Source organism: Triticum urartu, chromosome 1 (genome assembly GCF_003073215.2).
Source record: "Triticum urartu cultivar G1812 chromosome 1, Tu2.1, whole genome shotgun sequence".
Taxonomy (NCBI): Eukaryota; Viridiplantae; Streptophyta; class Magnoliopsida; order Poales; family Poaceae; genus Triticum; species Triticum urartu.
The window spans coordinates 3,735,341-3,755,631 of record NC_053022.1 but is presented as its reverse complement, the minus strand read 5'-3'; the positions used below and the strand labels follow the sequence as shown (position 1 = coordinate 3,755,631).

The following is a 20,291-nucleotide window of genomic DNA, read 5'->3' as shown; positions in this document are numbered from 1 at the left end:
TAAATGATCCATTTTACCTATGTTAGCTTTAAAATGACCCATTTCACCTAGGTTAGCTCCTAAATGACCCATTTCACCTAGGTTAGCTCCAAAATGACCCATTTCACCTAAGTTAGCTCAAAAACGATCCATTTCACCTTAGTTAGCTCAAAAACGTGGCATTTCACCTTAGTTAGCTCATAAACGACCCATTTCAACTAAGTTAGCTCCAAAATGATCCATTTCACCTAGGTTAGCTCATAAATGATGCATTTGACCTAGGTTAGCTCATAAACGACCCATTTCACCTAGGTTAGCTCATAGACGACCCATTTCACCTAGGTTAGCTCATAAACGACCCATTTCACCTAGCTTAGCTCATAAACGACCTATTTCACCTAGGTTAGCTCATAAACGACCCATTTCACCTAGGTTAGCTCATAAACGATCCATTTCACCTAACTTAGCTCCAAAATGATGCATTTCACCTAGGTTAGCTCATAAACGACCCATTTCGCCTAGGTTAGCTCATAAACGACCCATTTCACCTAGGTTAGCTCATAAACGACCCATTTCACCTAGGTTAGCTCATAAACGACCTATTTCACCTAGGTTAGCTCATAAACGACCCATTTCACCTAGGTTAGCTCATAAACGACCCATTTCACCTAGGTTAGCTCATAAACGACCCATTTCACCTAGGTTAGCTCATAAACGACCCATTTCACCTAGGTTAGCTCATAAACGACCCATTTCACCTAGGTTAGCTCATAAACGACCCATTTCACCTAGGTTAGCTCATAAACGACCCATTTCACCTAGGTTAGCTCATAAACGACCCATTTCACCTAGGTTAGATCATAAACGACCCATTTCACCTAGGTTAGCTCATAAACGACCCATTTCACCTAGGTTAGCTCATAAACGATCCATTTCACCTAACTTAGCTCATAAACGATCCATTTCGCCTAACTTAGCTCATAAACGATCCATTTCAACTAATTTAGCTCATAAATGATCCAGTTCACCTAAGTTAGCTAATAAATGGCATATACTTCTTCTTCTAGTCTTCTTCTTCTTCTATTCTTTTTCTAACTTTCTTATTTGTCATTTTGCAGGTTTCATTCACTTCACGGAAGCCAGCATCATATGATGGATTGCTTGTTTTTTCCTTTGATGCACTTCTTGTATTCTGCTCGCTTGCTATGATGAAACTAGATTGCTATGATGAAACTTTGCATATTGTAATATGTATGGATTGATGGGACTATGTGCAACCTACTATGTATGTATGGATGGATATATATGTGCTGGATATTTATTATGTTGGATATATATGTGCTGGATATTTATGTGATGGATATATATGTGCTGTGATATATTTGATGTGATAATTGTTGGATATAAGAAAAACAGAATAAAAAAGAGGCAGTACAGGCTCTTTGCCGTCCGCGGCAGACGGCAAAGAACTCTTTGCCGTCGGTGGCAGACGGCAAAGGGGACACGTGGCGGCCACCTGTGCTTCCTCAGAGATGAGCCATTTGGCAAATTTGCCTACCGTGGCGGACGGCAAAGTTAAGCTGATGGCAAAGACTTTTCCTTTGCCGTCCGCCGTGGCTGACGGCAAAACACAGCGGGCGCTGACGCATTGCTGACGTCAATTGGCGGACGGCAAAGAGGCGCTCAAATTTGCCGTCCGCTGGCTGACGGCAAAGGCTGCCGTTAGCCGCCTAACGGACTAACGCTGGCGGGCGTCCAGTATTTTGCCGTCACTCCTCTTTGTCGTCCGCCGCTGTAGGTAAAGCACTCTTTGTTGTCCGCTCTAAAAAGCCGACGGCAAAGGGCCTGTTTGCCGACCCTGTCTTTGCCGTCACTGTTTGCCGTCCGCCACTGACGGCAAAGCTCTTTGCCATCCGCCGTCCCCGGCTTTGCTGTCCACCGTGGCAGATGGCAAAGTAGCTGATTCCTGTAGTGATAAGCTCCATTAGTATAAGAAAATAAATCAGCACTTTTGGTACTATTGTGAACTCATTCGTTATTTATATTGGTTTAATTTGTACTATATTCCAACTTTTCCATGATTCATACCCCTCGATACTACCCATAGATTCATCAGAATAAGCAAACAACACATAGAAAACAGAATATGTCAAAAACAGAACCGTCTGTAGCAATCTGGAAACTTCGAATACTTCTATAACTCCCAAAATTCTGAAAAAATAGGAAAAATGGGCAATTTGTGTACCAATCTTCTGCAAAAAGAATCAGATAAAAAACACGCTTATGTGAATTTTATGAAAATTACTTTCCTGGGCGCCTATGTTTCTGTTTTTCAGCAAAATCAAAACAACTATCACCGTAAGCCGTTCCAAAGGTCTTACTTGACACAAACACTAAATAAAACACTAAATCACATCTAACCATAGGCTAGATGAATTATTAAAAGAATAACATGAGAAAAAAGCAAAGAACAAAAATAAAATTGGGTTGCCTCCCAACAAGCGCTATTATTTAACGCCCTTAGCTAGGCATAAAAACACGAATAGATCTAGGTATTGTCATATTTGGTATGCAATCCATGAGTAGCACTCATGATAGATTCATATGGAAATTTAATTTTCTTTCTAGGGAAGTGTTCCATGCCCTTCGTTAACGGAGATTGAAATCTAATGTTTCCTTCTTTCATATCAGTAATTGCACCAATTGTTCTAAGGAAAGCTCTATCAGGAAAATAGGACATGTAGGATTGCAATCTATATCAAGAACAATGAAATCTACGGGAACATAATTCCTATTTGCAACAATAAGAACATCATTAATACTTCCCATAGGTTTCTTAATAGTGGAATCCACAATATGCAAATTTAAAGAACAATCATCAAATTAATAGAAACCTAACACATCAATTAAAGTTTTTGGAATCGTGGAAACGCTGGCACCCAAATCACACAAAGGATGGCACTCATAATCTTTAGTCTTAATCTTAATAGTAGGTTCCCACTCATCATAAAGTTTTCTAGGTATAGAAACTTCCAATTCAAGTTTTTCTTCAAAAGATTTCATGATAGCATTAGCAATATGTTTAGTAAAAGCTTTGTTTTGATTATAAGCATCAGGAGAATTCAACATGAATTGCAACAAGGAAATACAATCTATTGATGAACAATTATCATAATTAAATTCCTTGAAATCAAAAAGGGTGGGTTCATCGCTACTTAAACTTTTGACCTCTTCAATCCCACTTTTATCAATTTTTGCACCAAGATCTAAAAACTCTGAAAAATTGGGATGCCTTTTAACTAAAGTTGACTCATCTCCAGTCCCATCCTTATCAAGATTTATTTTGGAAAACCAGGATTCAATAGGACTCACATCAATTACTTTAAGATCTTCATCATTATTTTCATGAAAACTAGAAGAACATGTCCCATTAAATTTTCCTTTTGGTGCAACATATAAATAAACACATGAAATTGATGTATGCAAAGGTCAAAATAATAGAAACAAAAAATAGATGTAGGCACTCACATGTCACAAGCACGTACGTCCCTATAAACGCGGACACACATATTATTCTATGATGAGGACTTGCGAGAGACTGAATTGGTGGGTCTTGAGGTTGATTAATTCCCTACCACACGCGTCTGGTTAAAAAGAAAGTGACCAATACAAGCAACCATTCCTACTTATTCAATGGCTAAGCATTCATGGACTGCACTAATAGACATCAAAGCATGATATGTATTTCTTTTATACCTCGACATGCGCCTGCCTGTCCCTTTGTGCTGCGCCGTTGGCTGTTTTGGTGGACACATCAATTTTCTCCCCTTGCAACGCACGGGCATGTGTGCTAGTATAGATATAATAGGTAGATGCACCCTTCGATGATTTACACAACCTGGCCTTGTTTCCTCGGATATTTAGGCTATTCTTCTTCCATTTAATGGTGATCAAGGTCTATATAAATACGGTGCTACCACACTTGGTATGCATTATATCTGACCAGTGGCCAAATTCCTTTATTTGTATGCATAAACATAGACATCTCTATGTAAAACTATTTCCTTTTATTTACTATATGACATATTCATCTGTGATATTATGGTGTTAATTAGTTCACAGCCTACCATACCCCTGATGTTGTTTAATATTGTGTGATTCCTCACAAGTTACAATATTAATAGCTTAAGTAAGTTAGCAACATCATTCCACGGCTTCGCATCCTTCGGATGCATCGACAAAAAAAAAGTTTGCTTCCCTGATGTCATTTGTCTAGGTTAATGACCCTGTGGTAGCAGGCTTTGGCATTTTCGTGGTACATTCCTATGTTTACATGATATTTTTAATATCCAATATAGTTGCATAAAGTAAAAGTTTACCAAGCATTAATAAATATTACAGGGTTGTAGATCACTAGCCTGTGCAGGAGCACAGGTTGATGACTACTTGTTCATAATACAGCTTGTATACATTTATTTTCATATTTTTGTGGTTATTGATGGTTAAGATTTGCTTAATTATTTGAGTCCCGGAATAAAAATGACGTAAATCCTTTTTTCTTGTAGTGTCTACTTCGGAACAGTTGCCGCGACGAGGAAACCATCGCCATCAGGCATCATGACGACGATCCCTTCGTCCCCGCCTCCCACGATTCTGTACGACACATGCACGGGCTTGACGCCCCTGAGAGTCAGCTCCTCCAGTCCGAGCTCGTCCCACACCGTAGCTTCCAGGTTCTGACCGTCGTCACCCTTGTTGAGGTCATCCGCCGTGACTGCCGTCTCGACTGTCGTAGCTCCACGAGCGGAGTTTCGAGGCGCGACGATGAGCGTGAACCGCAAAGGCCTGTCAACCCTGAGCTCATTGCTCGCCCGGTTGATACATGCCGCGGCAAGTGCACGGAGGTCGCCTGTCTCGTAGCCGCCGGGGGTCCTGAAGAGCATGGTCTGGGCATTGGTGCCATCGGCGGCGACAGAGTCGATTGGGAATGACCTGACACGCTTGCTGCAAATCTCCGGCCTCTGGATGTATGCCATGTACTGCATCATGGGCCTTTGGACGATATTGTTCTGCGCCTTCATGTCCCTGTGCTTCCGCGCCCACGTCAGGAGGAACCTTGCCAGCGACAGCGGGTCGGACAGAAGCACCGTGCAGCTCACGCCGATGGCGTATCCTCCGCCCTGAAATTGACTCAGCTGCAGTAAACAATAGGTCAGTCATCAATACAAATACAAATCAACTTTGTTACTCATAAACACATCCACTCGACTGTACTGCTTTTAAAGAATTGCGTTTGACATGCCAGGCTGTTATTAGGTTTGTCTCAATCCGTAGATGCTTGTGTTGTTGATAGGATACATTTCAGTTGGTCCTTGATGTTTCTCAGTCAAATAGATGGCTACATCTGCACTATCCGTGGTATTAAAATTTTGGCTTGCAATTTAAGCGAGAAGAATTGGACACATAAACAAAAATGATTTTTGATTTTCTAGTGGAATGGTGTATATTTATTTGCAGCTGTCTTGTGCAACAGCAAGTTAACAACTTCTTTTCCATATAAGTAGTTCGTAAATATAAGCTATTTTAGTGTGTTTGTTCACTCGATCATTTCAATCCATATATGTAGTCCATAGTCCATATTAAAATTTCCAAAACTTGAGAGGTATGTTAGAACTTAAATTCCAACCGGTAAACTTGCAGGCAACATCGTGGATTGTAGTCCGCAACTTGTTTCTTTGGCTTTAATAAAAACGTATTAATGCCTTCCATAATATTTTGGTACAGGTTCTCAGTAGTCAATGCAATTGTTTAGAAATTCAAATGAGGTTTGCGAATTTACCAAGATCTCTAACAGGGACAAAATCACTGAAATTAAAATGAGATGAGGAAGTTTAGAAAATGATGGAAATTAAAGAGAGAGAAAACAGAAATTCAGATGTAGATGTGTCTAACGCGCGTCCACGTGCCTGCATGAAGAGGAGCGAGCACATATCAGGTGTCTCCGCAGTCACGTTGATCCACGGCGCCAGCGCTGCTTCGTTCCTCCCCTGGTCGGCCAGGAAATCCTCCATGGTCACCTCCACCGTCGCCTGCTGGAACCTCACTCCTGCATCATTAAGTTTTACACCCCAGGACCCGCTGGTGCCGCGCCGGAGCCTGCCTGCTATCTCTGGGAAGAAGCAAAGCACCTCGCCCAGCGACTCCTTCACCCAAATACCTTCCTCCCACGGAGCGTCGTCGGTGCGGTAGTAGAGCACCGCGCGGAGGCGATGCTGCAGCACGGTCTCGGATAGCGGCGGCGTGGCCACGGCGATGAGACGGGTCCTTTCGGGCTCGACGACACGAGTCGGCAAACCCGTCTGTACGGACACGATGTGCATTTGTGGTGCAAGTGCAACCGGCATGGCAGCCATTTTCGGCACTCGGTCGGTTGGGTGCGGTTCGGCTGTGGGGGTTCCTGGGCTCACCAAAGGCTATATGGAGTAGTTCAATGTGTGGAACAGAGGAGGTTATTTATAAGAGCGTCTCCATATCTTCTAGATCCTCCAGTACGTCCCTTGCGATGTCCATGCTCAGTCCGTCCCTTGCGATGTCCATACTCAACATCACTCAATATATATCAAATATGATTTGCTTCTGATAATTGTTAGGTTTGTGAAGGAAAGGAAAACAAAAGGAATAATAGGCTGCAGTAAAATTTTAGTGAAGAACATTTTTCCTTACCTCATGAACATGTTTCTCCTCAGATTTTGATTTTTGATGATTTGGAGTTCATACATGGTTTTTATATGCGATCACTTCATTTCTTCACATACACCTAATGTTGCATGCCCTACAGTCAAATCACTACTTAAGAGGCGGGTGCAGGCATTCATGGACCAGCTCCAACTTGGCCTGCAGGACAGGACCAATATCGTGGCGAGTGTTGATGCGTGTCTTAGGCTTGGACACCATCCACACGCACTGGAACAGTTCGGTTCAGCAGCTGCAAGCACATCCAGCGGGTGCGAGTGCGATGCGTCCTTCATGCTCAGGCGACCATGATGACCAGCATGGTACAACAACAATCCGCTCCTACACACCTTGCCTCTGCCCCCTGCTACAGTTCCATGGTCTGATAATTAATACGTTAATACATCCATCGAGGTAAAACAAATTGGACTATTGGCGTTGCTCTACACACGGAAGCATTCAAGCATGAACTGTTCCACTTTTGCAAAGTTTGGAGATGATCAAGATCTGAATGCACCGAACCATTTAAAGTAAATCAGGTTTCAGTGTTAGCAGGCACTATATGTATGGTCGGAAATATGTCGCGTATGGTGGTCTTCTTGAGATGTATATTTCATCATAAGTTGCTCTGAGTGAAGTAAAATGTGGTATCAAGTAAGAGCTTACTTTTATGCAAGTAAAAGCTGGTCACAACATTCAAATTTGTGATGACGTGCAGCAATATGCAAGAAAGAGAGAATGCACTTGAGTATTAACACTACTGATGCTTTTTCAATCAAACTAATCATTTTTACCTCAATTGTTTCAATTATACCACATTTTACCTCTACATTGCAAATAATGAAGAGTTCAGCATGAGTGGGCATAATAAATAAATCCAAGTGAGGTTCCTTTTCATTCTATGTGTTTTGGGGTAAACACGAGTCCCATCTTAAGATATGCTCTAATAACAAATGCACGAGCTCATATTTTATCCATGTAAAGAAGAAATAACGTAAAGATAAACTATCCGCTACTGGAACAGGGCACTGTGCCGACGGCCCCCGTCGGCCTACTCCGCCCTATGCCAACAGTCGCGACCAGGCCATCGGGCTGGCCAGACCTATGCCGACGGTCACCGTCGACACAGAAGCATCGTCGGCCTAGCTGCACGTATGCCTACAACAGCCGTCGGCATAAATGGGCCATCGGCATAGCCATGGGCCCAGCGATCCCTCTCGCGATGGAATACTAACGTCGTTCAATCTATGCCGACAGCTGAGGCAGGCGACCGTCGGCATAAATTTGCACGCCACATCATCGATCCACGACGCACAGAGCAACATCTATGCCGACGGTCTATTCTGCTAATATTAGCAGAATAACTATTCTGCACACCACTTCCGCACTGCACACTGAACGCAAGTGCACGTTATTCTTTGAACCAAGTGTGCCGCAGTACTCACACGAGTGAACTTCTGGTCGGAAAAAACTGCACGTGTTATTTTTTCGCTACAGATTTCACTCTAATTTTTAAATGTTTATCAGAATGAGGCGTGTAATATACCGTTGAAAAGCTATGGATTCGGCGCAACTTCGACATGTTGAACACTTTTCGAGATTCCACACGGTTTAAGAGCAGTTTTGAAAATGGTGCGACCCATGACGAGTGGCAGCGAGCGTTTTTTCGCGATTTCTTCTAAAACGCTCGTCGGAATGAAGCAAACGATACACCGTTGGATAGATATCGTCGAGGCGCATCTTTTTCATATATAAATATTTCTCTAATTCCTTCCGGTTTAAGAGCAGTTTCAAATTTACTAAATCGCGGAATTCTGTTTTTCAAATTTTTTCGAATTTTCGGTACTGTTTTCGCTCCAGTTTTTTAACCGTTTGTTGAAACGAGGTGTGTAATATATCATTGAAAAGCTATGGACGAGGTGCAACTTTCATATGTTGCAATGTTTTTGAGATTCCTTGGGTTTAAGTTAATTTTAAAAATCATGTGTTGGACGACGAGTGGCAGCTGCTGTTTTTCGTGAAATTTTCACAAACCGCTGCTCGGAATGATTCAAACGATACGCCGTTGGAAAGGTATCGATGAGGCGCAAATTTTTCATGTAGAACACACTCTCTATTTCCTTACGGTTTAAGAGCAGTTTTAAAATTAGCGAAATGCGGACACTCTGTTTTCGCGACACCAAAATCGACGAATGAACTGCATCAGACAGAAAACCGCACTGCTTCGAAAAGAAAAACCGCGCTTCATCAGAGGGGCAAACGAGCTGCATGATTTTTTTTTTGTACTTTTGATAACTTGTTTTTATGAACAAGGCTGGACCGCACAGAACCGCACTGCTTCGGAATGAAAACCGCACTTCATCAGACGGGCAAACGAGCTGCATGATTTGTTTTGTCCTTTTGATAACTTGTTTCTATGAACAAGGCTGGACCGCATAGACGAGGAGCGAACCGCGGGGCAGAGTCTAGTGAACTAAATCTATAAATATGTGAGATGTTTTATTTTCTCTTTTTTTTACCACGTGAACCACATAGGTTTTTATATTGAACCACATTTGGGTATCATTTTTTTTATAAATGCATGCATCAGAACTGCATGATGAGTTTAGCGAACTCCATTATTTTTCTGTTATGTATTTTTAAGTTCTTATAAGCACATCTAGACCGTATGGTCGAATGTAGTGTACTGCATTTTTTTTTCTTTTATGCATGGCGCCTGGGCATGTAGTGAACAACTCGGGGTTTTCATTTTTACCTTTTTCTTAATTGATACACCATAGAGTTTTGCTACTAGAGAACTACATCTGCGTTCATGGGGCTTACATCTTAACACATACATACATATAGCCTTTGTACTGTACGGCAAACCATATAAAAACAAACCGCATTCATGAATAAAACGAACCGCTACACACTGTCAAAATGAACCTCACTAAACTACGACTACACAGTGAACCACCAAGCTTTCTAACATCCAAATCACACAATGAACTGCATTGTTTTTTGCCTGGGATATTTGCAGCCAGGAATCCGGTACTGACCGACCCGTTATTTACCGAACTGCACGTGAACCCGCCGGGATGGGGGATGGACTCGTTGTGGACCTCGCTCCTCACTGAAGGATTCCCTCGCCGAAGGGAATTTGCACTCCGGGCGCAGGTAGTGGAGGCACGAGCTTGACATGGTAGGGAGAGGAGGTCATCCTCGCCTCAGACGAAGCAACAGGAAAAGGCGTGGCGCGACCAGCGCGATGGATTTTTCACAATGAACTGCAAAAGAATATTCAGTGAGCTGAAAAAAATATTGAAAGGAGCTGCAAACAGGGGTAGGCGGATCCAACACTGAACGACCAACGACAGCTGGTGTTTTTGGCTCCCGTAGTCGCTGCAGTCCACAAGGACTAGCACACAGGGAGGAGCTCGTCGAGAGGGCCCCCAATGAGGGAAAAGATTGGAGATGGGGGATCCATGGCGCCCGTGGAAGAACCGTTCGAGCGCGCGGCGCACGCTCGAGGGATCCAAACGCACTGCAAACCGAGCTCAAAAGAACCGCACGCCCCACCGTTCGAGCGCGCGGCGCACTGCTCGTGGAAGAACCACATGCCCCGCCGAACGAACTGCACGCCTGAGGGAGCTATCGGCGTAGGAGGTGGTGTGGTCGGCCGACGAGGCATGGCAGATGCGCCTCTGTGGTCGTGGAGCAGACCAGATCGGGATAGGTGGGGCCAGATCGAGCTGCACGCCGCAACCCCTCGCACTGCACGGTACAGTCGCCCGCACTGCACGCCGTGCTCCTCACACGTCGACATAGCATCACCGGAGAGGTCAGGGTGGCGAGGGAGAGGCGCTCCCTGGGATCATAGGTGAGGTGGAGGTCGCTGCGCGATTCGAGGAACGAGGATGAGGGCAGCCAAGAAGGGGCCGGCCGGATCCCATGGCGAACGCGCTCGGGGAAGAAACTGGCGGCAAAGATGTGGCCAGGACCCCGTCGTTGGGCACGATGTAGGAAGCCTGGGCGACGCGGTGCGACAATAGGCAGCGTGTTGCTCGCTTCTACCGCCGCCTGCGCTCCTTCCTCTCCGAGGCGGGCTCCCGTTCTTGGGAAGTAGATGGAGGAGGGAAGAAGGTGGAGCCAGATCCGGCTATCGAGATCCAAAGGTCTCCGGCGGTGGGGGCGCCGGTGCGGAGTGGGAGCGCCGGTGCGGAGTGGGAGGTGGCCGGGGGTGGGGCGCCGGTGCGGAGTGGGAGGTGGCCGGGATTGGTTGCGCCGCTGCGGGGTGGGAGGTGATTGGGGGTGGGGGCGCCGGTGCGGAGTGGGAGGTGGCCGAGGGTGGTTGCGCTGCCGCGGGGTGGGAGGTGGTTGGGGGTGGGGGCGCCGGTGCGGAGTGGGAGGTGGCCGGGGGTGGTTGCGCCGTCGCGGGGTGGGAGGTGGTCGGGGGTGGGGGCATGGCCGCGGGGTGGGAGGTGGTGGCGTGGCCGCGGGGTGAGAGGTGGTCGCCGGTTTTGGTGTTAACAGAATAGCGTTCGGTGTTAGCAAAATAAGAGTCTTAAGGGTGTTATTAGAATAGCGTTCGGTGTTATCCTTAAGAGTCGTATTCTGCACACCCAACGTCTTATTCTGATAACAGTTTCGGACCGTGCATGACTCCTAAATCGACGTTATTAACTAAAAAACACACACAGACACACACACCACCCCACGCAACCCACCTCCAATCGCAAACCTCTCCCACCTCCTTCCTCCTCCGGTGCACCAACCCTGCACCCACCCGCCCGACGCGGCCTCCTCGCCGGCCACGCGGCGTCCCCATCGGTGCCACCTTCCTCTCCCGGTGCTCTCTTCCTCTACCCGGCCCCGCGGCCTCCTCCCCGGCGCCATCTTGCTCTTCCCGACCCTGCGGCCTCCTCCCTGGCGCCACCTTCTTCTCCCCCGTCCCTGTAGCCTCCTCCCGGGCGCCGCCGCGCACCCAGCCGTGCGTCACCACGGGAGCGGCCCCGCGCCGCCACGCGCGTATCTGCCCTCGCCGCCACCCCGGGTGCTGGCGCAACTCCTCTGCCTACCTTCCCTAGATCAAATCCGCCTCCACGGCGGCCGGATCCGCCGCCCCCACGGCACAGGGGTCAACTTCGACCTTCCCCGTGCTCACCGCGCCCACAGGGTCCCGCGCTACCACCAGCAAACTCGCCGGATCCGGCCTCCCTGACTGCCGTGTAGTACGAAGACGACCGGATCACCCTCCCCGCGATGATAGGCTCTCCTCCAGCGCGCCTACCACGACCACGATGGGGAAAGGCACCCCCCACTGCCTCTCTTCAGCGATGGGGGTCGCCGGCGACTCCCCCTCCCCGTTCCGCCACCTCCCTCTTGACTGTGGCACAGCTGGTGGCGCTGTGCTCCGGCCGGCTCCTCCATCGAGCTTGCAGACGACGGGACGAGGAGATCCGGCGGTCTCCGACTGTGGCCGAGGCCGTGGCCACCACGCGCGTCAACAATAGCGAGATTCCACCCCCTGGATGCACTGCAGTTCAGTTTTGGTGGGCGCCACTCTCCTCTGACGGGCGTGTGTGCAGTGCGGTCCGGCGGCGGGGTAGCCACCACCGGACTCCGGCGGTCCTCTTCCCGTAACGTACAAAAAAACATGCCTAGGTCCAATTTTTTGTTGTTGTTATCCACGGACGGCGAGCAGTGCAGCTTGCTATCGTTGCAGGTGAGTTGGGGCGTCCGTGCAGTGCGCAAGCACTTGAGGACGATTGACACGCACTTCGGCAGGAGGTTCTCCAGTTGGATTGTTGATGCAGTTTTTTGGATTGTTGCTACAGTTTACTTGGTGTGGACAGGAGGTTCTCCAGCTGGCCCATGCAGCGAGCAGTGCAGGTTGCTCTTCGCTGCAGATCGGATTTTCGCTGTTGCTCGCACACATCACCGGTGGTTCACCGGAGCACCCCCTCGCAGCTCTCTCCTTCTCCAACATGCAGTTCACCGGTGACGGCCTTCAGTTTGTTTTGGTTGCTGTCGATGCCATCCCCGCTGCAGTACAGTGTATGTGTGTGTTTTGCGTGGTAGCCGGCTGGGGGCCTATGCTCCTGTACAATGTAAAAATAGCATGAAAATGAAGTGCACTTCTGTTGTATCCAGGTTTCAGTTCCCCCTCAATATACATTGGACATGCAAAAAAACTGTGTCAAGAGGTTCACTTCTGTCGACAGGAGAGGTTCAATTTTATTGTGTGGAGAGGTTCTCTTAACCATACTATGCACTTTTTCTGTTTTTTAGAGGTTCGCTCCACTGTAGTATGCATTTCTTTTTGTTTTAAATAATAACAAAAAGAATCGCGTGCAATCCTCTGTGATGACATTGCAGTGCGCTTTCTCGTCTGATGCAGCACACTAACATTGACAAATATGGTCCACTTAATCCTATGAAACAAGTACGAAAATGACAAAAAAATCATACAGTGCGCTTAGACTTGTGTCTCGGTTCATTTTTCGCTTGATGTGGTTCACTTAGACCCAATGTGGAGTACACTCCACTTCCTCATCTAAGAAAATTTTGGTTCGACAAAAAAGAATGATGCAGTTCCTTTGCCCGTCTGATGTAGTGCGATTTTCGGTACGAAGCAGTGCGTTTTTCTGTCCGATGCAGTTCCCTTCATCGATTTTGGGTCCGTGAAAAACAGAGTGTCCGCATTTCCGTAAAATCAAAACTGCTCTTAAACCGTAAGGAATTAGCGGAAGTGTTCTACATGAAAAAGTTGCGCCTCGTCGATATCTTTCCAGTGACGTATAATTTGAATCATTTCGACCAGCGGTTTGTGAAAATTTCACAAAAAACGGCCGATGCCTCTCGTCGGCAGCCGCACAATTTTCAAAATTAACTAAAAACCGTAAGGAATCTCAAAAACATTTTAACATATGAAAGTTGCGCCTCGTCTGTAGCTTTCCAACAGCCTATCATACGCCTCATTTCGACAAACAGTTAGAAAACCGGAGCGAAAACAGTACCGAAAATTTTAAAAATTTGAAAAACAGAATTCCGCGATTTAGTAAATTTGAAACTCCTCTTAAACCGTAACGAATTACAGAAAGTAATAGATATGAAAAAGATGCGACTCGACGATATCTTTCCAACGGTGTATCATTTGCTTCGTTCCGACGAGCAGTTTAGAAGAAATCATGAAAAAACGCTCGCTGCCACTCGTCATGGGCCGCACCATTTTTAAAACTGCTCTTAAACCGTGTGGAATCTCGAAAAGTGTTCAACATGTCGAAGTTGCGCGTAACCCATAGCTTTTCAACGGTATATTACACGCCTCATTCCGATAAACAGTTAAAAAACTAGAGCGAAAATAGTACCGAAAAAATAACTCGTGCAGTTTTTTCCGACGAGAAGTTCACTCGTATGAGTACTGCATCACACTTGGTTTAAAGAATGACGTGCACTTGCGTTGAGTGTGCAGTGCGAAAGTGTTGTCAGAATAGTTATTCTGCTAACATTAGCAGAATAGACCGGCTGTATATATATATGCCCCTGCCACTACTTATATAAACATACATACATTATTTATCGATTTGGTGAAATTTTTTCCATAGATGATGAATATATATGTAGTTTGTAGAGTACGTTAATAATGTGTCATCATGTTCTTTTGAATACAGGTCCTTATATTTTATTAAAATCAAAAAGATATATGTGCCGACAGAAGTGTTGTGGCGGTTGCAAACGCCCCGCACACATCTCCGGAATGTGACCCCCTCACGTCCGGGGTGTGGCCCTCCTCACGGACGGCGCCGCCGCCGGCACGTGGAGGGGGGACACAACCGCATCGGGTCATACGGAGGGGACGTTGCTCCCAGTTGTTTCTATGGGCTAACCTACCACAACCGGATGGTGTGGTGGCATGTCTGAAGAGGCGGCACGCGTCTCTGGAGTGTTGCCCCCCTCACGTATGGCGCCGTCTCCCGCACCTGGAGGGGGGAAACAGCCGCATCGAGTCTATACGGAGGGGACGTTGCTGCCAATTGTTTCTATGGGCTGAACTACCACAACCGGGTGGTGTGGTGACATGTCTGAAGAGGCGGCATGCGTCTCCGGAATGTGGCCTCCTCACGGACGGCGCAGCCGCCGACACCTGGAAGGGGGAAACGACCGCCTTGGCTCTACGGAGGGGATCTTACTGTGGGTTTGCCCTGGACGTTGCTCCCTAGTGTTCGTATGGGCTAACCTAACACAACCGGGTAGAGAGGTCTACTAGTTAAAGCTCGTCCGTGGGAAGTCAAAGGGCTAGATCTCGTGTTTAAACGCTACAGGGTTAGGCGGGATGGGGGCCCCACTACTAGGGAAAACCTTATACACAGAAACTTACAAGTAGCACGGGCTAAAAAGAAGCGCTACTACAATTTACCAATAGCGTGTGTGAAATAAACGCACTGCAGCTAAGTTTGTAGCAGTAGCGCATCTCGCGAAAAAAGCGTTACTACTACAATTCCCCTACTGTTCTCGACAGGCTAGCAATAGTAGTAGCATGCTTAGGAAAAGCACGCTGCTGCTAAGACTATTGTAGTAGTGTGTTATACGCCGAAAGCGCTACTGCTAAGCAAAGGAAAATAAAATGAAAAACACATAGAAAATTAAATGAAAATGAAAGAAATAGAAAAAGGAAGGAAAAAAAGAAAATGTGAATGAAAATAAATGAAAAAGAAAAATAAAGGAGAAAGGCGTAGCAGCAGCGGGCTTTATGGACACGCGCAATAGCTATCTTAGCAGTAGTGCTTGTTGCCATCCAGCGCTATTGCTAATTTAGCTATAGCTAACTTAGCAGTAGCGCTTTTCCTGGAACGCGCTGCTGCTAGTTTTGACTTACCCATGCACGGTTCTTCTTCCCCACGGTCACTTCCCCCATATCGAAGTCGCGCGTCTGTCCCTGTCCTCGATGCCGCGTCCCTGTCCCTGCCCCGTCCCTGTCCTCGATGCCGCGTGCCCCTCTCCATAACTCCGGCGGCGCTCGACGTGAGCACGCCCTCCCCCTCCTCCTCCCCTACCTCTGCCTAGCTAGCGTTCTTAGGGTTAAATTTAGAATTCATCTAATTAGTTAGGGTTCATCAAATTAGATGCTAATTAGGGCAATAGTTGTTAAATAGAATTAGTTTTAGAGTTCATCAAAGTAGTTAGAGTTAAATTTTAGAGTTCATCAAATTAGTTAGGGTTAAATTTTAGATTTCATCAAATTAGTTAGGGTTCATTAAATTTTAGAGTTCATCAAATTAGTTAGGGTTAGAGTTCATCTAACTAGTTCTTTTTTGTGACCCCCGGATAATTAAACTACAGTAATCCCAAGTGAATGGTGCTATGTCATCATTTTTACTGTTGCTAAATCCCACGTTGTTCCAAACCGTTTCAAAAAAATTTCAATTTCAAATTAAAGTCAAAATTAAAAATTTCTTGAACGGTGGAACTAAAATGTTCGAATAATTCTATAAATTCCCCTAATCATTGTCATGTTGGAACCAACCTCATTTGAATTCCCAAAATGCCCTGAAATTTAATTTGTGGTCCAGCAACAATGAAATTGGCCTTTCCAATTTCTAAAAATGGTTAGGCAACTCCTTTTGAGCCCAAACTTTTTCGTGCCTTCTAAGAATATTGTTTAGTATTTATATGACATGTTTCACTTTTTACCAAAGTTTGTTTGGTGGGTCAACTAAATGCAAAAGAGGAGCTAAAAACTAAAACAGAAAAGCTTAAAAGGAAAACAAGAGAAAAAGGAGAAAAGGCCTCCCCCAGGCCTCACAGCCCACTTGGCCACTAGGCCGGCCCACCTACCCCACCCTCCTCCTCCTTCCTGTTCACGAGAGGTGGTGGCGTGCATCCGACCACCATGGCTGCGGCCGTCGGTGCGTGGCGGCCATCCCGCGGTTCCCCGTCGTGTATAAGGTGGCCCCGACTCCCTCCTCCCTCCCTTGACGAACCCTAGCCGTTTCCCCCACTCGATCGCTCCCCTCTCTCTCCTGAACGCAGCCGCCACCGTGCGTCGCTCGATCCCGCGGCCACCGGCGCCCCCGTGCTCGGGAGACTTGTCTGCGATGTGTGCCGGCCACCGCTTCTTCTTCCTCGATCATTGGTTGAAGCCGGGGCGATCTACAGCGAAGGAATCGAGCCCTTCTTCGTCCTTGACCGTGGCTTCTTCCCGGCGAATTCCGGCGCCGTCGAGCCTTCCCCGAGCCCACTTAGCACCTCTACAGGCTCACGGTGAGCTTCTCCTCCGGTTCCCCCTATTTTTTTCATCGAACCACCGCCGTAGGACGCCGTCACCGTCGTGCCCGATGCCGTCGGAGCTCGTGCTCATCGCGTCATTGTTCGCGCTCCCGTGCGCCCCTGGCCATGTACGGCCACGCCATTGGCCGCCTGCGCATGCCCCCGCTCGCGCCCGTCGCTCCCAGGCCGCGCCCCCATCTGCTCCTGCTGCTGTGCGTTGCTGTTGCTGTGCCTCGCCCGGCTGCGCCGCCGCGCTTCCGGCTAGCCTGCTCCTGCGCTGTCGCTGCTACCTGCTGCTTCCTGCTGCTACTTGCTTCTCTGCTTGCCTTGGCGCTGCTGCTTGCTACTCTTGCTGCTGCCGCGTACCGTTGTCGCCGCCCTGCTGCTGCTTGGTACTACTGCTGCCGCTAGGTGCTGCTGTCTCTAGCTGCTACTGCCGGCGCCGCTGCTAGCTCTGCCTGTTGCCTCTACTGCCGACGCTGCTGCTTACTACTACTCTACGGCGTAGCCGCCGCCGCTGCTCTAGCTGCTCCTCGACGCTAGTTTTGCTGCTCCTAGCTGCTCCTGGACTCTAGTTTTGCGCCCGTCTACAGCTTTGTACTCCCTCTGTAAACTAATATAAGAGTGTTTAGATCACTAGTTTAGTATTCTAAACACTCTTATATTAGTTTACGGAGGGAGTATTATATATTGGCAAGTGTAGACAATTCCTAAGGTAAACAGTGTAAGTTAGTGTAATCATATAAATTGCTAGGTGGCCAAAAAATCACGACAACGAAAGTTGACCGTATGGGCTGTATTAGAATGTTAAATATTAAGCGGACGGAAGCTTGAAGTAAAATGGACTGGTTGAAACTATATGGGCTGATTGAAGCCAGATAGGCTGGTCGAGTCTGTAAACTATAGTAAACAGAAAATGTTTCAAAAAAGAAAAATTCAATCATATAGTCTGGAAGTAAAAAACAAAACATGTTGCAAATACACACATATTATTATTTGGTCCAGCCTAAATTCAAGTAATTACTATGAATCAAAAATTACGTAGTAAATCAAAAATATAATTTAATACGTAGAAGAGAGTTAAAACAGATCAACCCTCTTTAAATTTGAATGTAAGTACAAACGACGAACAGCTATCTGACACATTGTATTCCTTGTAGTGACCATATATTCTCCGTGCTCATCATCCTTTTAATAACAAAATTAATTAGCATCCATGCTTATGGGCAAAGGAAACTAAATAATTGCTTTATAGATCTTCAAAAAAATGTAAAAAGAGCGATTTTTTTTGTCAGGTTCTAAATCTTTGCTTGTTACAGTCCACTGAGCATCTCTTCCTTGGGCTGATAGGGTGAACCTAAGATTTGTGGTCAGTCGCTTCTTCTTTCTCGTGTCTGATCTTTCTTCTATGTGGCACGCTTTCGGCAGGTCCCTCACTTGTGGCGTCTAATGCATAGAGCATCTAAGGCAGTACCACGGTAGTGCGAGACGTCTTTGCTACATTTCTTATAGGTTCGCCTCCTAAACACCGATAATCGAGCACTGAAAACCTACAACTACACACCGCCCCCTCTGATGATCAACTCATAAATCAGAAAGATACATACATATAACAATTACGCATGTCAAAATCCAGAAAAGAATTAGGTCAAGCACAAGTTTTCATCAGTCCTCATCTACTTCTCTCTCGCGAACTTTCCTACAAGTCCCTCACTCGTCGCATGTAGCACGTAAAGCATCTAGAGCTGTACCGCGATAGTGCAAGACGTACTAGGTGCAGTGAGCACTCACCTCACAGATCGATCGCACATCTCCCACTTGTGCCATTTAGCACGTAGAGTATCTAGGGCAGTACCGTAGTAGTGTGAGGCGTGCTCGCTAAGTCACCTCACGGACCAGTACCTTTTCAGCACCGCTCGCAGATTCGCCTACTGAAGACCAGCCTCGCGTGCTTTCCCGCACGTCTCCCACTTGCACCATCTAGGTCATAGAGCACCTAGGGCAGTACCGTGGTAGTGTGAGGCGTGCTCGCTACCGATACAGCGAGCAGTCATCTCAAGGACCAATACATTTTCGGCACTGCTCGCAGATTCGCATCCTGAACACTGGCGAGCGGTGCTGGTGAACTTCGCCCATCGTACACCGAGTTCGGGCTATAAAAATAACCACAGACTCTCTTCTTTTTTCTCCATCCCACAACGTATCTCATTCTTTCTCCCTTATTTTCACCTCTTTTCTTCCTCCGGTGACAAAAGATCGAGAGGAGGCCTCCAATGGAGGATGTGAGCTCAGAGTTGATCCTAGTTCTCATAGTTGGGCTGCTAGCAGCATTGCTCAGCTTCTCTATGCTTCTGTGTGCAATGATCATAGATGATCGCCATGACGCTGCTGCCCGAGCGGTGACTCTCCAAGGCACTGGTGGCGTTGCCATTGGAGGGAAATGTGCTTGGTAGTGCTCTACCTGAACTATGTAGGAGATATCATATTGTTGTCCTTTATTTTTTTAGCCTTTCGCCAGTGGAGGCAGATATGCTTGGTAGTGTTCTACTTGCGCTACCAAGTAGATATCATATTGCTCTCCTTCATTTATTTTTGTTTCTTCTTTGGATGGTCTCATCTTGCCGATTTCATGGTTTTTCTTCTTTGTGCTTGTTGACCTTGTCACATGTTGAATGTATTATGTAATATATAGATCTATTATTGTTTTCCTTGGCGATTATATACTTTTTGGAAAGCATGACCAATAGATAGCACACCAAGGTGAACCAATAATTGTTTAGTAGTCAGTAAATCGTTTGCATATGTGAGCAAATATGTGCTTCAAAGCACAAGAATGACTTTCAGCAATAACATCGAAACTCTTACGCTCAAGTGTCAAATCACCAATGATAAGTGCAGCAACCTCAGAAACAGTAGGACCAGAAAAACGCGTACCATGTGGTCCACCGTCATTACCTAAAAGGCGTATAGATACCCTCGGTGCATCATGACTGCACAGGCTCTTGCGAGCAAGCCTGAATTTATGAACCAAAGGATTATGCATATCGAGCATTCTAACAAGAGATGCAACAACTTCAGGATCTGGGCAAAGAGAACTGCCGTCATCCCTAGCGAACACATTAAGTCTGCTGTCGATCTCGTCACCTGAATCAATCATATATAACTGAGCAAATTTCGGTGAAAAACCATCAGGAGGCACAAGAGGTCCAATACGGTGATATACCACTCCATTCATCTTAAACACGTAGGGAGCACCACCAACATTGATACTATTATCAATATGAGCATCCAATGATGTAAAACAAAACATTGAATTATACTGTCTAATC

At 46.5% G+C, this 20,291-nt stretch overlaps 1 protein-coding gene and 1 long non-coding RNA gene across 2 annotated transcripts; both read right to left on the bottom strand.

Moving 5' to 3' along the window:
- Nucleotides 1-4,547: 4,547 nt before the first annotated feature.
- Nucleotides 4,548-6,416, bottom strand: LOC125547704. Its single transcript, XM_048711750.1, has 2 exons — nucleotides 5,946-6,416; nucleotides 4,548-5,174 (listed from the first exon to the last, which is right to left on the bottom strand). The coding sequence occupies exons 1-2, from the start codon at nucleotides 6,390-6,392 to the stop codon at nucleotides 4,548-4,550; spliced, it is 1,074 nt and encodes a 357-aa protein (XP_048567707.1). The 5' UTR covers nucleotides 6,393-6,416.
- Nucleotides 6,417-9,439: 3,023 nt separating this feature from the next.
- Nucleotides 9,440-11,041, bottom strand: LOC125547000. The gene is made up of 2 exons (XR_007300667.1): nucleotides 10,052-11,041; nucleotides 9,440-9,980 (listed from the first exon to the last, which is right to left on the bottom strand). It is a non-coding gene; the product is annotated as an uncharacterized LOC125547000 (long non-coding RNA).
- Between the last annotated feature and the right edge of the window lie 9,250 nt (nucleotides 11,042-20,291).